Below are 21,622 nucleotides of genomic sequence, written 5' to 3'. Positions count from 1 at the left end.
GAAGAAAGAAGGTTGCAGGTTCGATTTCCAGTTCGGAAGGGAGCCAACTGTGTGGAGTTTGTATGTTCTCCCCGGTGTTGCGTGGGTTTACTCCGGGCACTCCGGTTTCCTCCCACATCTCTGCAGTATTTTTAAGTTGAGCAGAAAGAGCAAACAAACTATTATCAAAGTATGAAATTATGATATAAGTTGCAAAGGTTTCCATTAAGATAAGTCTAGAACCCAACTCAACTTTTCCAGTTGTGATTAAAGTAAATGCACATGTGGTACGTGGCAGCAGTGCAACAGAGTAGCTGGATCGACGGAAATTAAACTTTACAAGTTTTTGTATGAACTTCTATAAATATACCATTTATATTAAAAAAAGATATGAAGAAGATAAGTCGTTTAACAATAGCCTCTCTTCTGTTAATTTTATTTATTTCTTTTGAAAAAAAAATCCGTCATTGTCTCTTCGTTTGAGTAAGATTTTTGATGTCCCACACTTAAGCCTCTGGGATAGTGATGGTCTGGTGAAGCTTCATGAAGCAGTGTCATTATTTTCAGAGTCCACTAGATGGCGGTCTCTGCACTTTTTCCCTTTGTTTTAAACAACTGTTCTAATGAAACATCACGTAATTTTGTCACTGATGGCGCCACCTACTGACCTCTAAACAACATGACACTGTTTCATGAAGCTTCATCTGACCATTGCTACTCTTGGATGTAAAAGTAGTTGCTGAAGTTTTAATAATGACTCAAAGTTGAATTTCTTTACGTTGGTTGATCCATTTTCTAAGATTATAATCCTGATAGTGTCAGAAAATAACCTTCTCACCATCGAGTCAGTGCATGAATTGGAAAAAACACTCCTGAGTGTATTTCTGTAGATTAAAAACAAGTGTTTACAACTTGATATTGACACATCAAATCAATCATTATAGATTTTGTTTTTGGACAGGGGGGGGGGGTGATGCTATCCCTGAGCTTACAGCGTCTATGTGAAGAATTTTCTTTACTTTTATAAACCGGACTGACTCCGTTTACGCTCCCGTGATTCGCTCCAATGTAACCTCTTGCCCAGTCAGTGTTTCCATGGCGACAAGAGGCCACATGCTGAGTCTTCCTCCAAAGTTCCTCCGAGCCTATGAATTTTTGGTTTCTTCGGCCAAGGTGCAGTTCAGCCACTGCATGCTTAAAATATTCAGTGCTCAGAAAACAATTTTTCTCTCATGTGAGAGAGTTTTTCTTTCGCTGGCAGCACAAAGTCAACTGCAGCTCACTGGACAAGGTTATAGATCAGCTCCTCGGGGGAAGAATTGATCAACGTCCTCACGTCCTACATCACCACATGCACTTCTTGAATCACGCGTGTTGCCTGCTACTATGTCGCCTCAATAATTAAAGACCCGCAGAACCTTTTGTTCCTCTAATGACCAATTAACCAGTTTCGGGAGTTTTAAGTCAGCGTCCTGAATAATTGATCGTCTCCTTAGTTGATCGTGAGAGTTTTTGTCTGCGCGCCTGCCGGTCCATTCATCTCGCGTCGCCACCTTGTGTCGGGAAGGAGACGTTAGTTTCTTTGAACGGACGGCTCGGAGCAGGTGAAGGTGTGTAGATAGTCTGGGTGAAGTGAGGATATTCCTATTCAGGATTATCAGTAATCTAAGACGGAGTCATCAAGTATTTCAGTCTCATGGATTTATATGTGTGTGTGTCTCAGTCTTATGTTTGTGTTACTATAATGACGTACTGGTGTTATTTCCTGTTAAGATAAGTGATTTTCGTTTTAATTGTTAAGATTAAATTTATTGTTTAAGATTTCATTGTGAAAGGAGTTATTCTCTGTTATTCTTTGTATCCTTTTCTTCGCGTTATTTGCTTTGATCTATGATATTTATATTTGCACTTTGTCATCCCTTGCACTTTGTTTTCTTATTTGCACTTTGTTCTTAGTTTTTATGAAACTACCGTGTGCTGTGTAATGGAAACTCAATTTCCAGAAGAAGATCTCCAAAATATTTTATCTAATTTAATCTAACACATTTGGTTGGCCATTTATTTTAGTTTTTGAGTTCATAGAAATCAAATTTTTTTTTTTTTTTTTAAACTGGATCTATTCTTTTAACTATAAATCTGTGATGCGAATAAGCAAAGTGTGATGATTAACTTGCACTGTTTAAGATATTTGTAATAACTGACTTACACTTATACTCGTTGATTCAAGTTTATATTTAGTCCGTTATTCTGTTTTTCTGCCAGTTGAAGCTGGTTTAGTTCGGCTTGAAACTTACACACTTAAAACACTCACGTCTTAACCTCCAAACTCTTTTTCCAACACTGCTCTCTCTTTGTCCTGCTCCCTCTCATTGAACTCATCCTTGACGCTGCCATTTTTTTTACCATACATCTTTGCTTTCAGAAACCAGCTCAATGATTTTATTCAAAATAATAGTTCAATATTTATTATACAAAGAATCTAACTCTTTACTCATGAGCTGAATCTCTTGCACTCTTATGATATTACAGTTAACACAGAGCCCTGGTTCAACAGGATCATAAATAATGGGTTAAGCAACAGAACTAGATCAGTATTATAACTAGTGATGATCTGATGAAGCTTCATGAAGCAGTGTCATTATTTTCAGAGTCCACTAGATGGCGGTCTCTGCACTATTTTCCTTTGTTTTGACCAACTGTTCTAATGAAACATCACATCATTTCTAAACTGATGGCGCCACCTACTGACCTCTAAACAACATGACACTGTTTCATGAAGCTTCATCAGACCATCACTAGTTATAACCTGGAGGACTGAAAGTTAACCAGAATACCATTCAGTAGTGGTCAGAAAACATTAAAGGATCACTATTACTTGGTTAAAAGCCAATTGAAGAGACGGACTGACAATTTAATTTATTTCTTCCCTCATTTTTGAGTCGTGAGGTTGCAGGTTGTAAAGATGGATTTAAATTCAGATTATAAAACACTAATGGGAAAAAAAATGGCATTTTTCTTATTTCGATATGAGAAGCAATATTTTTAAAAACCCAACAACCCTTTTTCGATTGAAATACAGCCACAAAAAATGTTTTTTCAGTTTGTTTTTTTCCTATAAAGGATTTTTGTGCACCTGGGGAAAAAAATCCAATATTTGTAGATCAATAATGTAAAAAAAATGTGGGGACTTTATAACAGTCGGAACCAAAATATATATTTTAGCCTTTTTCCAGAATTTTTAGCAAACATTTTTCCAATTTAATGTCCACAGGGCTCAAGGGACACCATCATCTCATCCAGGCTTCAAACTTTGTCCAACTAAACCACTGATAAATGTGCATATATTTAAAAAAAACATTAATGCATTCTTACATTTTGGATTTTTTTTAAAAACATCTGAAATATATTAAAACACCACAAAATTTCCCTTTTTTACTTCATGGCTGTGTTATAATCTAAACAACTACCAAAACAAATGCTAAACACAAAGAAAAAATGCCTCTTTTTCTGATTAGTGTTTCAAAATAAAAAATGGAATGAACGGAAGGTTAACGAACAAGATAAGTTTTCACTCACATTCACGTCCCTGGACTGTTATGTTTGCGGATGATGTAGTGATTTGCAGTGAGAATAAGGATAAGGTTAGAGGATAAGATAAATAAAAGTGAGAGAAAACACTTTATTTAAATAATGTTATTAATGGACAGAGATGAAGGCAGTGAAGAAGATGGTTTTGGACTAGGAATGTTGGAGATTAAGAATTTATTGCAACATGAGGTTTGAAATGTAAGTTAGAAAAAGTTAGAGGTAAGTTGTATGTATTCCTTAAAACATGCATCTGTGTCGTGCTCAGGTGTTTGCGGTCGACCCGGATAATGGCGACAATGGAACGGTGGTGTACAGCATCAGCCCGGCGAACCCCTTCTACACTCTGAGCAGCATCACGGGCAAGATCCGCACCAGCGGGGTCACCCTGGACCGTGAGAGCTCCAACCCGACCGACGCCCTTCTCATGAGGACAATCGTCATCTCTGCTGTTGACCGTAAGCGTCTCTGTGTGCGACGGTGTTCGATTTGTGTGTGTTTTCGCACCTGCGTCTCTTCTTTAACCATCTGTGAATGAGCCTCAATTATTGTTTTTATCCTTCTCCGCTGAGATTTCCCACTCTGGGTGATTAGCATCTTTCTTCGAGCCACAGTCTTCAAGTTTTATGTCAGCCATGAAAGGTTTTTATTGAGGCAAATAAATCTCCCCTTCCTCCGCATGTTGTCGTCGCTTCGCATCGCTTTGGCGCCCTCTGTAGGCGGGAACCCTCCGCTGCGCGCCACAGCGAGCACCACGGTGTTCGTCAACCTGCTGGATCTGAACGACAACGACCCCACTTTTGTCAACCTGCCCTTCGTGGCCGAAGTACCGGAAGGTCTTCCGATCGGTTCGTCTGTTTTTAAGGTGAATACATATTAGTGAGAAAATCCTAAAAAAGATGATTTTTAAATACTCAAATGTTTATCTTAAAAGGTCCACGTGGAGGATCCAGACGAGGATAAGAATGGTCTGATCACCATGGCGCTGCAGATGGGGATGCCCCGCCTGGACTTCCACCTCAACACCTCCACCGGGATCCTCACCTCCACCGCCATGCTGGATCGCGAGGAGATCGGCCAGTACCACCTGAGGATAATAGCCTTCGACGCGGGGAAGTTCCCTCGCACCTCCACGTCCACGCTCACCGTGACAGGTGGGAACGTGAGCGCCGCTGATGAAGACGATGATTTATGAAGATGGTCTTGAAAAGGAGGGCAAAAGAAAAAACTGCAGTCACATGGAGACGATTTTTTAACTGTTTGAATTCCAACTTTGTAATTGAGCTGCAACATCTCAAATATTGTTTTATGAAAATTTGCTTGGAAGTGAATTTAAAATGTGTTGGTTTAACGTCTATAAGTTCTTAAATCAGCAGTTAAGATAAAGGATACTTTTCTTGGATGGTAAATCGCAGTGGCCAGTGGCGCTCTCAGAGCAAATTTGCTGCACAATGATTAATGGAACTTTAAAAAATGTGGTAAGAAAGTGACACATGATATAATTGTATTGATTTGAGGTAAAATTCTGATAAAACAATATTGAATACATTCACTACAAAAACAAAAAAACAAAGTTCATACTAATAAAAGAAACAGTCGAAAAGTGTTGGATTAAGCAATAGAATATAGAATAGAACCACAGATGATGATTTATATTAGATAGATGGATAGAAAGATGGATACATGAATAGATGGATGGACGGACGGACGGACGGACGGACGGACGGACGGACGGACGGACGGACGGACGGATGGATGGATGGATGGATAGATAGATAGATAGATAGATAGATAGATGGATGGATGGACAGATGGACGGATTATTCCATGATTAATTATGTTATTTAAAAAGTATTTTGATTGATTAATGGATTAAATATTAGTTATTAATTACAATTTTACAGCTGACAACTTCAACACAAATACAGAACTTAGTAGGAGACACTCACCTTAATTATGTTGTCAACAATAGAGTGAACTCCCATGATGCATTTCTGCAATACTGCTCTCCTCTGTGACGACTGATTGACTTCAGCAACTACTGTATATTGACAAAAACCTGCAAAGATTTTGAGGCAACAGCTTCACTTACTTAGCTCTGTTGATAAAGCTTCATTAAGCAGTGTCATTACTTTCAGAGTCCACTAGATGGCGGTCTCTTCACTATTTTCCTTGGTTTTGAACAATTGTTGTGATGATGAAACATCACAGCAAGTGTTTCATCAGAACAGTTGATGTGACAGCACAGTGTTTTTTTGTCTTTGACAAAAGCGGCGGATTTTAAAATTAAAAAAACGAATTATTCTTTATAAAGTGTCAAGTATACAAGAAGAATAACTTAACAATTAGTGCTGTGTCAGCATTTATCTGTCACGGTTGATCTTTGTTATCCTGGATCTCTGGAAAAGCACCTGATGTAGAGACGCTGAATGAAACAAAGTCACCCCAGAATAAACCACTATGAAAAAATTTACCAAAAACAAAGAAAAATGTTTTACATTTTGCTAAAATTGACAAAACAAATAAAAAAATACCTCAAGTTTTATTTAAACTATTTAATAATTGTGTTTGCAGGATCATGTATTGTTTATTTCCTAAAGATTAAGGCCCAGGTTATTTTAAAAATACATTTGATTCATGAATAGCAGATTACTTTCTAATTAGTAAAAAATAAACAACAAACAGGATTTAAAAAACTAAAACATGTGAAGTAATTTCTATTCTTTGCTATTTTGCTTGTTTTCAAAACTGTCGTTGACCTATGTGACATGTGTCGTTAAGTCTTGGGTGTCCTGTGTTTGTGCGTCAGTTCTGGACGTGAACGACGAGACGCCGACCTTCAGTCCTCAGGTGTACAACGTGACCCTGAAGGAGAGCGTCCCCCGAGACTTCGTGGTCGCTCGTCTGAGCTGCTCCGACGACGACGCCGGCCTCAACGCCGAGCTCAGCTACTTCATCACAGGTTCAAATTATTTGTCTTTTTCTACTTCAATGCTACACGACAAATGTAAAAAAGTATTTATTCAAGGACGCGCAAATGAAAATGTTTTCAGGAGGAAATCAAGACGGCAAGTTCAGCGTCGGCTTCAGAGACGGCGTCGTCCGGACGGTGGTGGGTCTGGACAGAGAGACGCAGGCCGAGTACACGTTGATCGTGGAAGCCATCGGTGAGTTGTCGCTTCATTTTTGTACTTTCGATAGTATAACTTGTTTTGTAAGAAGCAGGAACTACACGTCGGTGATGAGCTCAGATTGTTGCTCAATCCTGCTGTGTTTCAGTTAGAAAAGAACAAAACCTTTTTCCTGTTTTGTAACTGTGAGTAAAGTTGAGCAGCTTCAGGTCACGTAACTACATTCAAACTCTGGAATATAAACTGGACCTTGATGATAGTGATGGTCTGATGAAGCTTCATGAAACAGTGTCATGTTGTTTAGAGTTCAGTAAGTGGCGCCATCAGTTTAAAAAATGATGTTTCATTAGAACAGTTGTTCAAAACAAAGGGAAATAGTGCAGAGACCGCCATCTAGTGGACTCTGAAAATAATGACACTGCTTCATGAAGCTTCATCAGACTAGTTCATGATGTTTTACGATACCTTGTTATACTTTTGGAGCTCAATAGGTGGGGCTCTCAGTTTAAAACATGAAGTTTGGTTTATTTGATCACTACCTCAGATCTAGATATTAAAGGAGGACGTCTAGTGGCTTTTGAAAATGAGGACTCTATCAAACTGTATCGTGGAACATCATTCGTCTGTCAACTAGTGATGGTCTGATGAAGCTTCATGAAGCATCACATCATTTTAAAACTGATGGCGCCACCTACTGACCTTTAAACAACATGACACTGATTCATGAAGCTTCATCAGACAATCAGGACCCTGATGGTCTCCACTTTCCATCTAAAAAATTTTGTAAAAGTAATATTAACAAACCGCCTCTTTGAAGTGCAACTTATGTGTTGATATAAGTGTCTCTTTAATAGATCTTGGACCTCTTCTACATCAGTATGTGTCTGTTTCTACAAAACTCTCTTTTCCTTTAAAATTTTACATTAGAAAATGATCTTAAGCCCCGCCCACTGAAAACACTTTTTATGGAGACCGAATCTCAATGACCTTAACCACACCCACTCTGCTGTGATTGGTCTAGCATCAAGGTTTGTCACCGCATGTCATCAACCATCCTGGAAGTCTCCACCTTAGAGACCGGTGCTGTGTCTCAAATCGCATACTAATCTTAGTATGCTAGAAGTTAGTATGCATCAGTTTAGTATGCATACTAACTAGTACGCAAATTCTCCGCAGATAGTATGTTTCAAATCAAACCCTGAAGCTACACACTAACCGGAAATCACATGACAGCTTCTTCTTCTACTTCTATTTAACGATGTTTCAAGCAGCTGTTTGAACGCTATCGCCACCTGCTGGCAGCACGTATTGCAACTTTGGAAAAAGAAATAAAGAAAAATATGAGAATCTAAATAATCGCGAGATATTTAAGCTGGTATCAGCAGCGAAGACGTGTTTATCCTCCTACTGCTGCTGAAAATACACATTTAAGTATATGCATATATATGCATTTATATATGACGTAACTTCCGTTTAAAACGTCACTAAAATAGCAGCTGTTTAGTATGGTTAGTGTCCATGGAACCATGCTAGTTTTGTGGTCGTGTTAGTACGCCAATTTAGTGTGCATGGCGCACTAAATTTCGCATACTAAGAATTGAGACACACTAGCGTACTAAAAATACTAACTTTTAGTACGCTAGTATGCGATTTGAGACACAGCATTGTTGTATAAACGTAGAAGAAAACTTCTTGTACTTCACTTTTACAATTCTGTGCTACTGTTGCTTTTTAATCTGTACGGAGAGCTTGATTGCTGTGAATGGCGCCTTATAAATAAAAATAATTATTATTATTACATTTATAAACCCTCAGAAACACTATTTTGTGCAATTTAAAGGCTATACGTTGACAAGTACGTTTTTAAAAAATACTTGTTTCATGTAAGCCTGATTACAAAATAAACATTTTTAATATTAAAAGCATAAAAAAAATCCACAAAAAAAGATGTGTATATTTCTAGATAGAGACAGTGTTTCTCTTTGCTTGTTTTCTTATTGGTGGCCTACATTTGAGTTTTAATCTAATCTTTTAATATTCATCAGCAAGTTTCCGGAGTCTTTTCCAGCCTGGAGGGGGCGCTAGGAGAAAATGAACAAACAATAAATATTGAAACAAGAACAAAACTTGGGAAATACACTAAAACTATACAATAAAAATGGATTTTTCATCATATATTTTGAAGCATTGCTGTGTTGTAAAAAGGGACTCCCAGCCAAAGAGAGTTTGAGGGACATTTACATGGTGAAGTTTGGGAAACACCCTGATCCTAACTTTTCAGGGGACACCCTGGAAAGCTTACCTTCCCATCACAGAGCATTTTGCACAACCATAAACTCTCTCACTTTCAAATCAACCTCCATGTTTTATTCCGACTCTGTAAAAAGAAATCTTTTTCAATCTGTGTGTGATCGGAACAGACAACGGTCCGGCCGGCAGCAGAAGGACCGGCACGGCCACGGTGTTCGTGGAGGTCCAGGACGTCAACGACAACAGACCCATCTTCCTCCAGAACAGCTACGAGACCAGTGTGCTGGAGAGCGTCGCACCAGGGACCAGCATCCTGCAGGCGAGTGGAGCTACAGTGTATTTTTTATTATATTTATTCATGTTTTAGGACATGTTGAGCATCAACAGAGACGAAGGTTTGGTTCACGTTTATTTATTCATCACAGCAGGTTATCAAGTGCTACATCGTTCTTTCGTTGGCGCCGGATCGGTCAGATTTCCGTCACGTAGTCGAAGAGACAGGGCAGGGTGATCTGGGGCTCGGCGCCGGTCTGAGGCTCCGCCGTCTGCCGGGCGGGCGTGCGGGGCGTCTGGGCGCCGCCGCCGCCGCCGCCGCGCTCGTGCGGCCTGCGGTACGGCGGCCTCCGGAAGGACGTGTTGTAGGAGCGTCGGTAGGATCCGAGCCTCTTCCACACCTTGAGCTGAGGCTCGGTGGATCGGCTCTTCCCCGGCGAGGAGCTCTCGCCCGGGACGCAGCCGGCGTCGGAGTCGGCGTCCGGGCCGGAGGGCCGACACACGGCCAGGAAGGCGGCGAGTCCGGCCAGCAGCAGCGAGAGTCCCAGCACCACCATGATGGTGAGCTCGGGCTGGTGGAGGTCCGTGGAGTAGGACGGAGGGAGGGCCGCGGTGGGCGAGTTCGTCAGGGTGGAGGACGAGGTGATGTTGTCTGTGCTGAGGGTCAAGGCTGATCCTGGATCTGTGCTGTTCATGGTGTCTCTGCCTGGAAGAAGAACACGTCGTCAGAAGGTTTCTAAGGGCTGCCTGTCTGTCTGTCTGTCTGTCTGTCTTCCCTCTGAACTGTCTGTCTGCCATCCAAACTTTCTGTCTATCTGTCTCTCTTCCCTCTAAACTGTCTGTCTGTCCTCCGTACTGTTTGTCTGTCAGTCTGTCTTCCCAACGAACTGTCTGTCTGTCTGTCTGTCTACCCTCTGAACTGTCTTTCTGCCCTCTGTACTGTTTGTCTGTCTGTCTGTCTACCCTCTGAACTGTCTTTCTGCCCTCTGTACTGTTTGTCTGTCTGTCTGTCTACCCTCTGAACTGTCTCTCTGCCCTCTTTACTGTTTGTCTGTCTGTCTGTCTACCCTCTGAACTGTCTCTCTGCCCTCTTTACTGTTTGTCTGTCTGTCTGTCTACCCTCTGAACTGTCTCTCTGCCCTCTTTACTGTTTGCCTGTCTGTCTGTCTGTCTTCCCAACAAACTGTCTGTCTGTCTACCCTCTGAACTGTCTTTCTGCCCTCTGTACTGTTTGTCTGTCTGTCTGTCTACCCTCTGAACTGTCTCTCTGCCCTCTTTACTGTTTGCCTGTCTGTCTGTCTGTCTTCCCACCAAACTGTCTGTCTGTCCTCCGTACTATTTCTCTGTCTGTCTGTCTTCCCAACAAACTGTCTGTCTGTCTGTCTTTCTGTCTTCCCACCGAACTGTCTGTCTGCCCTCAATACTGTTTGTCTGTCTGTCTGTTTTCCACCGAAACTGTCATCTGCCCTCATGCTGTCCGTCTATCTGTCTGTCTTCCATCTGAACTGTAAGTCTGTCTGCCTGCCTTCTGAACTGTCTGTCTCTCTGCCCTTTCAACTGTCTGTCTTCCCAACGAACTGTCTGTCTGTCTGTCTATCTGTCTTCCCTCTGAACTGTTTGTCTGTCTTTCTGTCTTCCCACCGAACTGTCTGTCTGCCCTCCGTACTGTTTGTATGTCTGTCTGTTTTCCACCGAAACTGTCTATCTGCCCTCCATACTGTTTGTCTGTCTGTCCGTTTTCCACCGAAACTGTCATCTGCCCACATGCTATCCGTCTATCTGTCTGTCTTCCATCTGAACTGTAAGTCTGTCTGCCTGCCTTCTGAACTGTCTCTCTGCCCTTTCAACTGTCTGTCTTCCCAACGAACTGTCTGTCTGTCTGTCTGTCTGTCTGTCTGTCTGTCTGTCTTCCCTCTGAACTGTTTGTCTGTCTTTCTGTCTTCCCACAGAACTGTCTGTCTGCCCTCCGTACTGTTTGTATGTCTGTCTGTTTTCCACCGAAACTGTCTATCTGCCCTCCATACTGTTTGTCTGTCTGTCTGTTTTCCACCGAAACTGTCTATCTGCCCTCCATACTGTTTGTCCGTCTGTCTGTTTTCCACCGAAACTGTCATCTGCCCTCATGCTGTCCGTCTATCTGTCTGTCTTCCATCTGAACTGTAAGTCTGTCTGCCTGCCTTCTGAACTGTCTGTCTGCCTTCTGAGCTGTCTGTCTCTCTGCCCTTTCAACTGTCTGTCTGCACTCTCTCTGTCTTTCTGCCCTCTGAACTGTCCGTCAGTTTTTCCGTCCATCTGTTACTCTGCCTGTCTGCCCTCTGCCTGTCTGTCTGTCTGTGTTTCGCGATGAAAATTTAAAACATAGAACAAAAACGTTGTTTCAGCCTGTGAGAGGTTGAATGTACTACACTTACACACACCTTTCATCGTATCACACATAAACGTGATTTACCATTTTAATATTCCTGCATAGTTTCCTTTGGCGACATTAAATCCATTAACCATGATGTGTTCAGCGTGAAGAACAAGAAACCCTAAAATATAAATTCAATGAAAAAAAAAACATTTCTCAAGATAATTTTCTAGACTTAAATACTACAAGATGACGGTAAAATATTTATAGTCGATATCATCCCTCGTGTCCTATTATGCCACATCTTTTATTCAAATTAAATCAATATTTTTACCTTTGACATCTTTATAGAGTTCCTTCTTATCAGAATCAACTTGTGAACACAACACAGGATTTGTTTTATGACGATCACAGTGTAGAATAAAAACAATAAAATAAATAAATAAATATCAATGAAATAAAATGAGATTATTACAATACAATTAAATAAGAAACATCACATTTTAGTGGCATAAAATATATAATAATTATATTTGTTAAATAATTCATAAAGTACATTTAATGAATAAAACAATATTCTTTTTTTTTTTATCTTGAAAATAAACGCTATTTTAAGAACATTTTCGCTTTATTTAAACTTCTTCAATAACCTTTTTTTTTAATGCTTATTTTAGCTCATTACGTGTGACAACAACACGTGCACGACGAGTAATGATCTGCTTCTAAAGATCATAGATGTAAGCGTGTGCACAAGAACACGTGCAGAAGAAAAAAAAACGCCAGTGTGCAGATGTTTGGCATTTTGCAGCAATTAAGCCGCTATTAAATCAAACGCTGCACAACACTGAATGCTTGATGGCTTTCGTCACCGAAAAAAACAAATTGGGTTTATTAAAACGATCCGTATAGATTGCAAGGCGGGCCACCTCTCCCGCCCCGGCCTCCAATTATCCCCCTCTTCCCTCTCAGCTTCAGTAACATTTGTAAATGTCATCGTCCTTAATTCAGCAGAGACAAAGCATAGCTTATCGGTTTAAGGGAAACACATTGGGACGTGAAATTATTTTTAAGACCAAATGCCAGGAAAAGCTGTGAAAAGGCCAGTGGAGCAGGAGGGCTTGTTAGAGAGTCAGTTCATTAGTCAGCGACTGCAACAACAGATCCTGCTCACACGCGTCAACCCGGCGGATGCAAAAGTCGCGTCGTCGTCTTCGCACTGTACCTGCTGCCGCATCTTTGGATCTACATGTTCTCTCGTCGCACTCGGTCGTCTGACACTTGCTCTCAGTGTGAGTTTCTGCTGGAGCTTAAACACCAATGTGTGTCTTTTAACACCAGCTTAAAATAAATATTCAAATATGCATTTAAAAAAATAATTATATTAAGCAACATCTTATAAAGCTACTTTATGCATCTTTTCTGAAATTCTTAACTTTAGGTAATTAAACAAAATTTTAAATATTAAAATAAAAATGGAGAGATTCAGTTTTTCTTACTGTATTCTAGTGATGGTTCATGAAACAGTGTCATGTTGTTCAGAGGTCAGTAGGTGGCGCCGTCAGTTTAAAAAAGGTTGTGATGTTTCATTAGAACAGTTGTTCAAAACAAAGGAAAATAGTCCAGAGACCGCCATCTAGTGGACTCTGAAGATAATGACACTGCTTCATGAAGCTTCATAAGATCATCACTACTGTATTTTTCTTTTATTACCGAGAAAAACAAGCTCATAAATGTGTCATAGCTATCTTATGTCACTAACACTTGAAAGACTTTTATTCTTTAATTTAATTTTTTTGAGTTATCGTAATCATCCATATCCAGTGATCCTGAATCAACAGAATCTTTTTGTTTTTTCAGACAGTTTACTGAAGCTGCTCCCATCACCCACTGATGGGAGTAGGCAGCAACGCAGCCGCCCAACACAAAATCACATCCAACGCTGGGATTTACAGTTCAATGAAGTATTGTTTTATTCCATTAGTGGTTCAGAGCCACATATTAAGGAGCCAAGAGTGCCATCAAACATATCATACAAAAGTATTTTTGTGGGACATAAACACTTTTCTTTAGAGACAAAATCAAGGCAAGGGGGCCAAAAGGGAAACCTCCAGATGTACCTATGTACCTTCACTACATATCAATATAGCACCCGATGAAGATCAAATTGATAACCTCTTGAGACTCAGCTTCTGTCTTGTGTATATATCTATGTTTTTTTTTCCTCAGAGAAACTTTATTTCAGAAAGTAAATGTACTTTATTATTGTGATAGTTTTCATTGGTTAGCAGCCGTAGAAGGAATTTGCTGATACTCATATGTTCAATCTGTGACTCTACTAAGATGCTTTACGCTAACATTAGAGACATATGACTGTGCTAGACATTTTATAATGAAACACAATGTGTTTTCTAACTGTCTAAGTCACCGGCCAAACCAAAGTTACTTTTACCAAACATCCTGTAACAGGAAGTATGGGCTGATTTGAATGTACGGTCTTTAGATTTTCGGGGGCTCGTTCTTTCTTTCATTTCATCACTAAACACATGTATTTCCTTCAATATTGGTTTCACTGATGTTGGAAGTAAATTTGTTTACGTCCATCCATAATCTCTGTTCCTTATCTAAGCTTAAACATTTAAGTAGCTTCTTAGGTCGCCTTCTTAGGTCACCTTGTTACAACCAATTCCGACGTCGACAACCACAGAAAATCCATGTATATTTACCAATATGTACTGGAGAATAAAGCTGCTCTTGAATCTTGAATCTTGAATCTAGTGGGCGACATAAAGTGACTTGGTGGGCCTTTAGGCTGACACATGTGGTTTAAAGTTTACATTTTTTAAATGAATAATTGATCAAGAATTACAAAGGATAATGCCGTATGATTATTTCCAGGATACTGGTTTAACACATGAGATAGAACCATTCATAAAAACTATAATGACTATATTTGTATGAATCATTTTAAGGCACTTACTTCCCAAACAATTGTCTTCATTAAAACAAGTCGCCACCCATCCTACATTACTAAACCAATCCGGTGTGCAGCTAAAACACATCGTTCACGACCTCACTGGACACAATGTGTCGAGACCCGAGCACATGTCAAGCATCTCTCCATCACTCGTTCCGACGACAAACGTAGCCGCCGACTCACGTGATGAACAAACGGTTGTTCACTGATAACTTTCTGATCGCTTCGCTCCTTGAAACTTCCCCTGCACCATTTACCCCAAATATCTTCTGCAATTAGAGCCGCCGTATTAATTTGACTGACAGTTATTCGAAATAAATACCCTTCAGGGATTCGTACTCACTCCCACGCTTCCGAGACGCTTCAAAAGTGCACCTTGCTTATTTCCAGTTTGTACAAAAAAAAAAGTCTTTCTTGGCTTCTCGCACTTGTTTTCCCCCCTTAAACTGCAGCGTTCCCAGAGACGGGGCTGGGAAGGAAGAGGGGGGACGTGATGGTGGGAGGGGGGGGGGGTGGTACAGGGAAAAGGTTTTGGAGCAGCGAGGACTAGCTTTTGACCGCATCGGGAGAAAGTTTCCAAACGTGTCGGATTCTAAATCTTGTCTTGTGCATTATCTTGTAAAAGTTTTACTCCAGATGCAGACGCTGACAACCTCTGTGTTGTTGTAGAAGTTGATGCACCCCCATCCCCCCCTATCTAAAGTCCCAGTGGTTCAGTCCAGTGTGTTGTAGCCTATTCAATACCAATCTGACCCCCCAAGCCTCTGCTACCTCCCTCCCGTCCTCTCCTCTTTCTCCTCTCGTCTCCACATCTCTTTATGAAGCTAATGAGACTGAAGCTGGGCCCCTCTGCACAGAGGAGGGCAACGGAGGACAAGCCCGGCCCCGGGTGACCGAGTTCCTACAGACCACTTTGAAATCAGACTTTATTAACACCTGAACAGGACCGACTGTGACATTTGGTTTGGGGATCTGGAACCACCCCGGAGCTCAGCTCCGAGCCACTGTTAGACTGTGTACTCTGTGGAGCCGAGCTGTCTGTGCCGGGGCTGGACTTCCGAGCAGCCCTCTGGCCCTTCACCGAGACCCACTGCCAAGTTTGTGTTGTTGTAGCAACTGGTGTGAAGACAGGATGGACCATCATTCATGAGAACAACACACGCTCTTTTTCTTTTTTTTAACCCATGGAGAAGGTTGAACGGAAGATGTTCCGCCCCGGGCCAAGTGTGGCCCTGGTGTCAGAGTAAAAACTGTAAAACAAATTTTATTTTTGTAATTATCCCCTGTTCAACTCTTAATTAAACCTTTTTATCATTAAAAATACTCAAAAGGGAGGCGAAGAAGAGAGTGAAGACAGGGTGTAACAAAACAGGAGTGTTCTCAGTTAGGGTTGTGTTTTGGCAAGAATCTTGTGATGCGATGCAAATCACAATAAAGTGGCAAATATACGAAATATTGAGCTATATAGTGATACTGTACTAACAAGGATGTACTTGTAGTATTGTCGAGTACTTGACTCTGGTGTTGCAGAGTTTACAGACCTCATGACATGACAAAGTCGTAACTTTCTTCCTTTTTTTTTTTTCTAACCAAAATATGTCCGGACGTCAACTTAAAAAGCTGCTGAAAATGACTGTATCCTCTCGTCCTCAGTCACCACCAGGATCTTGCAGGCTTTCAATGTTCCTTTAGCTGCCTATGATGTAATGACTGCTGCCATCTAGTGGCCCAAACTGGCGTGTGTATTAAACACTGTAACATAAACAGTAACATCTTTGTTTCAAGTTCAAGTATCTCAGTATGTTATTTGAATTTGTATTTTGTATATTAATTAACTGTGTTTTATCTTAACCAAATGTTTTTAAAAGTATTTAATTAAATGTACTTTACAATATTTTGCTGGCACTGATATTTATTACACATTTAAAGGTAAAGGAAAATGACTTCTTAAAATGGTTCATAGGTTGTTTTTTTAAAATAAATATAGAATTTATGATGGATTATATGTTAAATATTTGATGATGAAATAGTATTGTTTGTTTTTTTTGCAAATTTTTTTTGCACTATACTTTGGAAAATATATTTAATAAATAACTATATATTTGTTATTGTATAAAGTATATTCATACATTTTTATAATGAATTTATGTTTTTATATATCCTCCCTTTTCTTTATTTCATCAAATTCATAGACAAAGACCATAAACTTGACACAACTCTTCTAATTATTTATTGTTCTTGTTTACACAGGTTCAAGCAACTGATGCCGACCAGGGAGAAAACGGGCGAGTCTTGTACAGAATCCTCACTGGTGATTACATTCTTACTTCGACATCATTCTTACTAGTGCGGCTCAAACTCTTCATGGTGGCATCGTGAAGATTGTTTAATTCCTCACTCGTATATAGTTGCATTTTTATTATATATCGTTCAGTGTGTTTATGACGGGTGCTCGTGAACTTGTGTGTGTGTGTGTGTGTGGTGTGTGTGTGTGTGTGTGTGTGTGTGTGTGTGTGTGTGTGTGTGTGTGTGTGTGTGTGTGTGTGTGTGTGTGTGTGTGTGTGTGTGTGTGTGTGTGTGTGTGTGTGTGTGTGTGTGTGTGTGTGTGTGTGCAGGAAACATCAACAGGCTCTTCAGCATCGACCGGCAGACGGGGCTGGTGACCAGAGGATTGAAAGCCCTGGACAGAGAAACCAGCAGCTCCCACGTGCTGGAGGTGGAGGCCTATAACAGTGACGAGGGCAGCATGAGGAGCTCTGTCAGGGTGAGGAGAACTTGAAGAACGTTGAAGAAATCATTATTTTAAAAGAAAATATTGCTGCATATTTAGTGGGGAAACATAATTATTAAAAAATACAAGTGAGTGAGTTTCAATAAAGAGAGGGTACGCCTATTTAACAGTTAATTGCCTAATAAAAGTGCTTTATTTGTATCTTTACAAGCTTCGGCACAACTTAAGTGATGAAATTTAACCCGAAAGGCAAGAGAATAAGGCGCTCTAGGATATAGGGGGCGCTGCTGATGCCCATGCTACTAATTCTAGTGCACCAATCTAATATAATAAATATGTTAAAGCAGCAATACTTTTTTAATGTTTTTGCAACAATACTTTTAAATAACTATAAACGGATCATGGAGTAGAACTGTCTCGCTATTATCGAAGGTCAGCATGTCTTCTAGTGTTCGTGTGACCAGAAACTTTTATTTGGGAGACTTATATCTTTTGTTTGCACATGAGGTGTTCGACAACGGAGGTTTCCACAAACTCAGAGTTGCAATGTTCTGACACCAGGGGGAGCCAGAAACAACACTTTCAGTCTCACGTATTGCAGCTTTAATATTATATTGTATTCTAAAAAGATGCAGTGTAAAAAAAACAATAATACATATATTTTTTTTACATTTTTTAAATGTATATTTTAACTGTTGTTGAGTATTAACGTCAAAACGCAATTGTTACTATTCTACTTACCAGTTTTGAGGTCACTGATGGAAAAAAACTTAATTAAACTTGTCCAATTAATTTATCTCTTCGCAAGTATTATCGCTAATATAATGCAAGAGACTAGTGTCACTTCAGTCAAGCTTGAGAATGTCTCCCCCTGCAGGTGATCGTGTACGTTGACGACGCCAACGACGAAATGCCAGTCTTCACGCAGCAGCAGTACAACCGTCTGGGCCTCAGAGAGACGGCCGGCATCGGGACATCCGTGATCGTGGTCCGGGCCACGGACCCCGACACCGGTGAGGTTTTTTTATATTAAAAAAATCTTTCATCCGTCGACTGACATTTTCACTGGTGCTGACTCTTTAATTTGTACTTCTTCTCCACACTTCCTAAAATTAACTTCCCATGATGCCGATTGTTTTTTCTCACGCACATTCAGCGGTGAGACACACGGAAGCGAACAATAGGTCAGAGACATTGACCTTTTGTCTGAATCTGAGGTTTTGGTGTCACTAGAAATAATGAACTAGTCATTTGTTTAATATTTATTATATATTCAGTCAGCTTGTTTCCTCTTATGTTAGTGTTATATGAATATTTATTTTATTTATTTAACCCACAGTGAACAAACACACTTTTTATATACTGATTAAAGCGCAATGATAAGTTAAATCTTTAATTAATCGCAACCTGTTACAATGAATATGTTAATGTTTTAAAACGTATTTAATTAAATATACTTTAAAATATTATACTATCCCTGATATGTATTAATTGGACACATTTATAGGTAAAAAAAAAAGTTTTTATACATATTTAATTTAATTTACTATGGATTATATATATATATTTTATCACATGACAGTATTGGTTTTTGTCAATTTCATGAATTAAAATAAGTTTCTATATCTTGTAAAATATATTGAGTACATAATTATATATGTGTTATTGTATAAAGTATATTAATTCTACTGAACTCCCTCAATTTTTCTTTTTTTTTTCATCAAATTCATAGACAAAGACCATAAACTTGACAAAACTCGTCTCATTATTTATAGTTTTTGTTGATACAGGTTCAAGCAACTGATGCCGACCAGGGAGAAAATGATTGAAATGTTACAATGAATAACTCAATTAATTATTTAATTGATTGAAAATCAAATTACTTATTTTTATATTTTATAGAGTTATTTTGAGTTTTTTTTACAATCAAATCAGGGCCGGGTCTAGGCAGGGGCAAATAAATGTTGTGCCCCCTCAAACTTACATACATAAGTAAGTAAGTAACAGCACAATGCCCCCTCAAGATTTGTAGCTGCCCCCTCATACATGCCTGTCTAGACCCGGCCCTGAATCAAATTATTTATCTATCTGTTATGATTGTTAAAAAAAAGAGTGGACCCCTCTTTAAAAAAAACAAATTGACCCTGATTCCCCCTCCTCAGGTGACGGTGGTTCGGTCGCATACGCCCTCGTGTCAGGCTCGGACCACAAGTTCGAGGTGGACGTCAGCACCGGCCTGGTCATCACCGTGGACTACCTGGACTACGAGACCAAGACCACCTACATGATGAACGTGTCGGCCACCGACCAGGCGCCGCCTTTCCACCAGGGCTTCTGCACCGTCTACATCACGCTGCTGAACGAGCTGGACGAGGCCGTGGCCTTCTTCTCCGCCGGTTACGAGGCGTCGCTGCAGGAGAACATCGCCACGGGGACGGAGGTGGTCCAGGTCCAGGCGCAGTCCGCGGACAACTTGAACCAGCTGTCGTACAGATTTGACCCGGATACCTCGCCTGCCGCTCTGGCGCTCTTCAAGATCGACAGCGTCACAGTGAGTTTCAAGGCCACATTTATCATAATTATAACCTGCTTTTTGGTCGACACTTGCTTCCATACTTGGAATTCCGTTGGGTTACTATCGTTCAGGCAACATCTGGCTCGTTCAGGATTGAATCAGAAGAATCAGACTTTATTGCTAGTAGAGTAAGAACAGAACAGACATTTGGAGAGATTGAGATACTCAGCTACTTTCATTTTCAGAGAAGCCAAACTATTTCCTGGAAATATTCGGCTTGTTATAGTTCATGCTCAATTTAGTTGCATTCTATTGTCGCAACACTGTAGTACCTTGTTTTTCGTGGAAATGTAGCAATTGTTTCTTTACACTTGGTTACCCTCTGTTCTAGCATTATAAAACCACTTCCTGTTCTACGGCTAATTTCACAACATTCTGCTTCTTCCTTTTGGGTAATGCTCGGCTACTTCCTCTTTAGGCAGAATTTTGTTTTTTCTTTTTCTTTTCTCTTTCTGTACCGGCAACGTTCAGCTACTTCCTGTTTGGACAATATTTTGCTACTTTTGATTCAGCTAGTTCAGGATTAGCATCATTAGGCTAATTTCTCTTCAGGGCAACATTCCTTTTGAGCAAAGCTCAACTATTTCCTGTTCAGGCGAAAATTTGGCTATTTCCTTTTTAGACGTCACTTGATACTTCATGATCTCCGGACATTCGACTACTTCCTTACCTTCCTGTTCCAGAAACATGTGGCTTATTTCTATTTAGGCAACATTAGGCCAGTTATGAATCAAGGTCAAGCATCAAGGTCTGTCACTGCGCATCATCAATCACGGAAGTCTCAACCTCCAAGGGACTCGTTGTATAAACAAAGCAGGGTCTGATTACATCTGGCTGGAGGAGGAGTTAATCCATTATTACGTCATAATGGAATTTCGCTCTCGTAACCTCTCGTTCGCCAAGATTTCAGACGGGGGAGAACTTTCATTTTTAGACGTCACTTGATACTTCATGATCTCCGGACATTCGACTACTTCCTTACCTTCCTGTTCCGGAAACATGTGGATAATTTCTATTTAGGCAACATTGGGCCAGTTATGAATTGGGATATACTACTTCCTTTTTCCTCTACTCCTGGGTATTTCCTGTGCAGGCAACATTTAGCTACTTCCTGTGAAGGCAAGATTCTACTTCCTGTTTGGGCAAAATGTGTCTACTTCCCGCAAAACTTAGATACCTTGTTGTCCTTGGTAGTTTAGCTACTTCCTATTCAGGACACATTATGCTACACAGGTTCAGTAGTGATGGTCTGATGAAGCTTCATGAAACAGTGTCATGTTGTTCAGAGGTCACTAGGTGGCGCCATCAGTTTAAAAAGGATGTGATGTTTCATTAGAACAGTTAAATATAAGCTTAAACTGTTTAAATAAAAGGAAAATAGTGATGAGACCGCCATCTAGTGGAGTCTGAAAATAATGACACTGCTTCATGAAGCTTCATCAGATCATCACTACGGTTCAGACAACGTTTGGGATTCATGTAATTTCCAAATCTAAGTTGAAAATAAGGGCACAATTATTTTTCCGTTAACTTCTCACTGGTCATGTTTGCTGCATATTGACTATTCTAACAAAAAAAATGATAATTTAAATACATGAAGATTAAAACTATTAGGGTAAACTATGACTATATCGTAGCTACAAAGAATGTAATTCTGTCTGCTCTAAATGTTTTCTTTCAAAGGCGCCTCAGACATCGAGTCCGTCCGATGCAGAGGATGAAACACCAATAGACGTTTGCTAAAAACCTTACATAAGAGACTCAGAGAGTGTTT

General features: G+C 40.1%; 2 protein-coding genes across 3 annotated transcripts in view; one reads left to right on the top strand and one right to left on the bottom strand.

Annotated features, from left to right (window-relative positions):
• Positions 1-21,622, top strand: part of cdh23 (cadherin-related 23) — a 213,815-nt gene that overhangs the window by 145,281 nt on the left and 46,912 nt on the right. The window contains exons 21-30 of the mRNA XM_087803328.1: positions 3,833-4,022; positions 4,284-4,429; positions 4,499-4,718; positions 6,374-6,526; positions 6,618-6,731; positions 9,116-9,264; positions 16,793-16,853; positions 17,158-17,306; positions 18,151-18,286; positions 19,436-19,824. Of these exons, the coding sequence (XP_087659454.1) occupies positions 3,833-4,022; positions 4,284-4,429; positions 4,499-4,718; positions 6,374-6,526; positions 6,618-6,731; positions 9,116-9,264; positions 16,793-16,853; positions 17,158-17,306; positions 18,151-18,286; positions 19,436-19,824 (1,707 nt within the window). The remainder of the gene's footprint in view (positions 1-3,832; positions 4,023-4,283; positions 4,430-4,498; positions 4,719-6,373; positions 6,527-6,617; positions 6,732-9,115; positions 9,265-16,792; positions 16,854-17,157; positions 17,307-18,150; positions 18,287-19,435; positions 19,825-21,622) is intronic.
• On the bottom strand, positions 9,372-15,004 carry LOC148069288 (uncharacterized). Of its 2 annotated transcripts, none has more exons than XM_087803007.1 (2): positions 14,865-15,004; positions 9,372-9,924 (listed from the first exon to the last, which is right to left on the bottom strand). In XM_087803007.1, exon 2 carries the CDS (start codon positions 9,911-9,913, stop codon positions 9,416-9,418), a length of 498 nt encoding a protein of 165 aa, XP_087659133.1. In that variant the 5' UTR covers positions 9,914-9,924; positions 14,865-15,004; the 3' UTR covers positions 9,372-9,415. The 2 variants fall into 2 exon arrangements, with proteins under 2 accessions (XP_087659133.1, XP_087659132.1); XM_087803006.1 differs by having other exon boundaries at positions 14,886-15,004.

Source organism: Callionymus lyra, chromosome 11 (genome assembly GCF_982586985.1).
Source record: "Callionymus lyra chromosome 11, fCalLyr1.hap1.1, whole genome shotgun sequence".
Lineage (NCBI taxonomy): Eukaryota > Metazoa > Chordata > Actinopteri > Syngnathiformes > Callionymidae > Callionymus > Callionymus lyra.
Note: the sequence above shows the minus strand (reverse complement) of the source record. Positions and strands in the feature narration are given on the sequence as shown.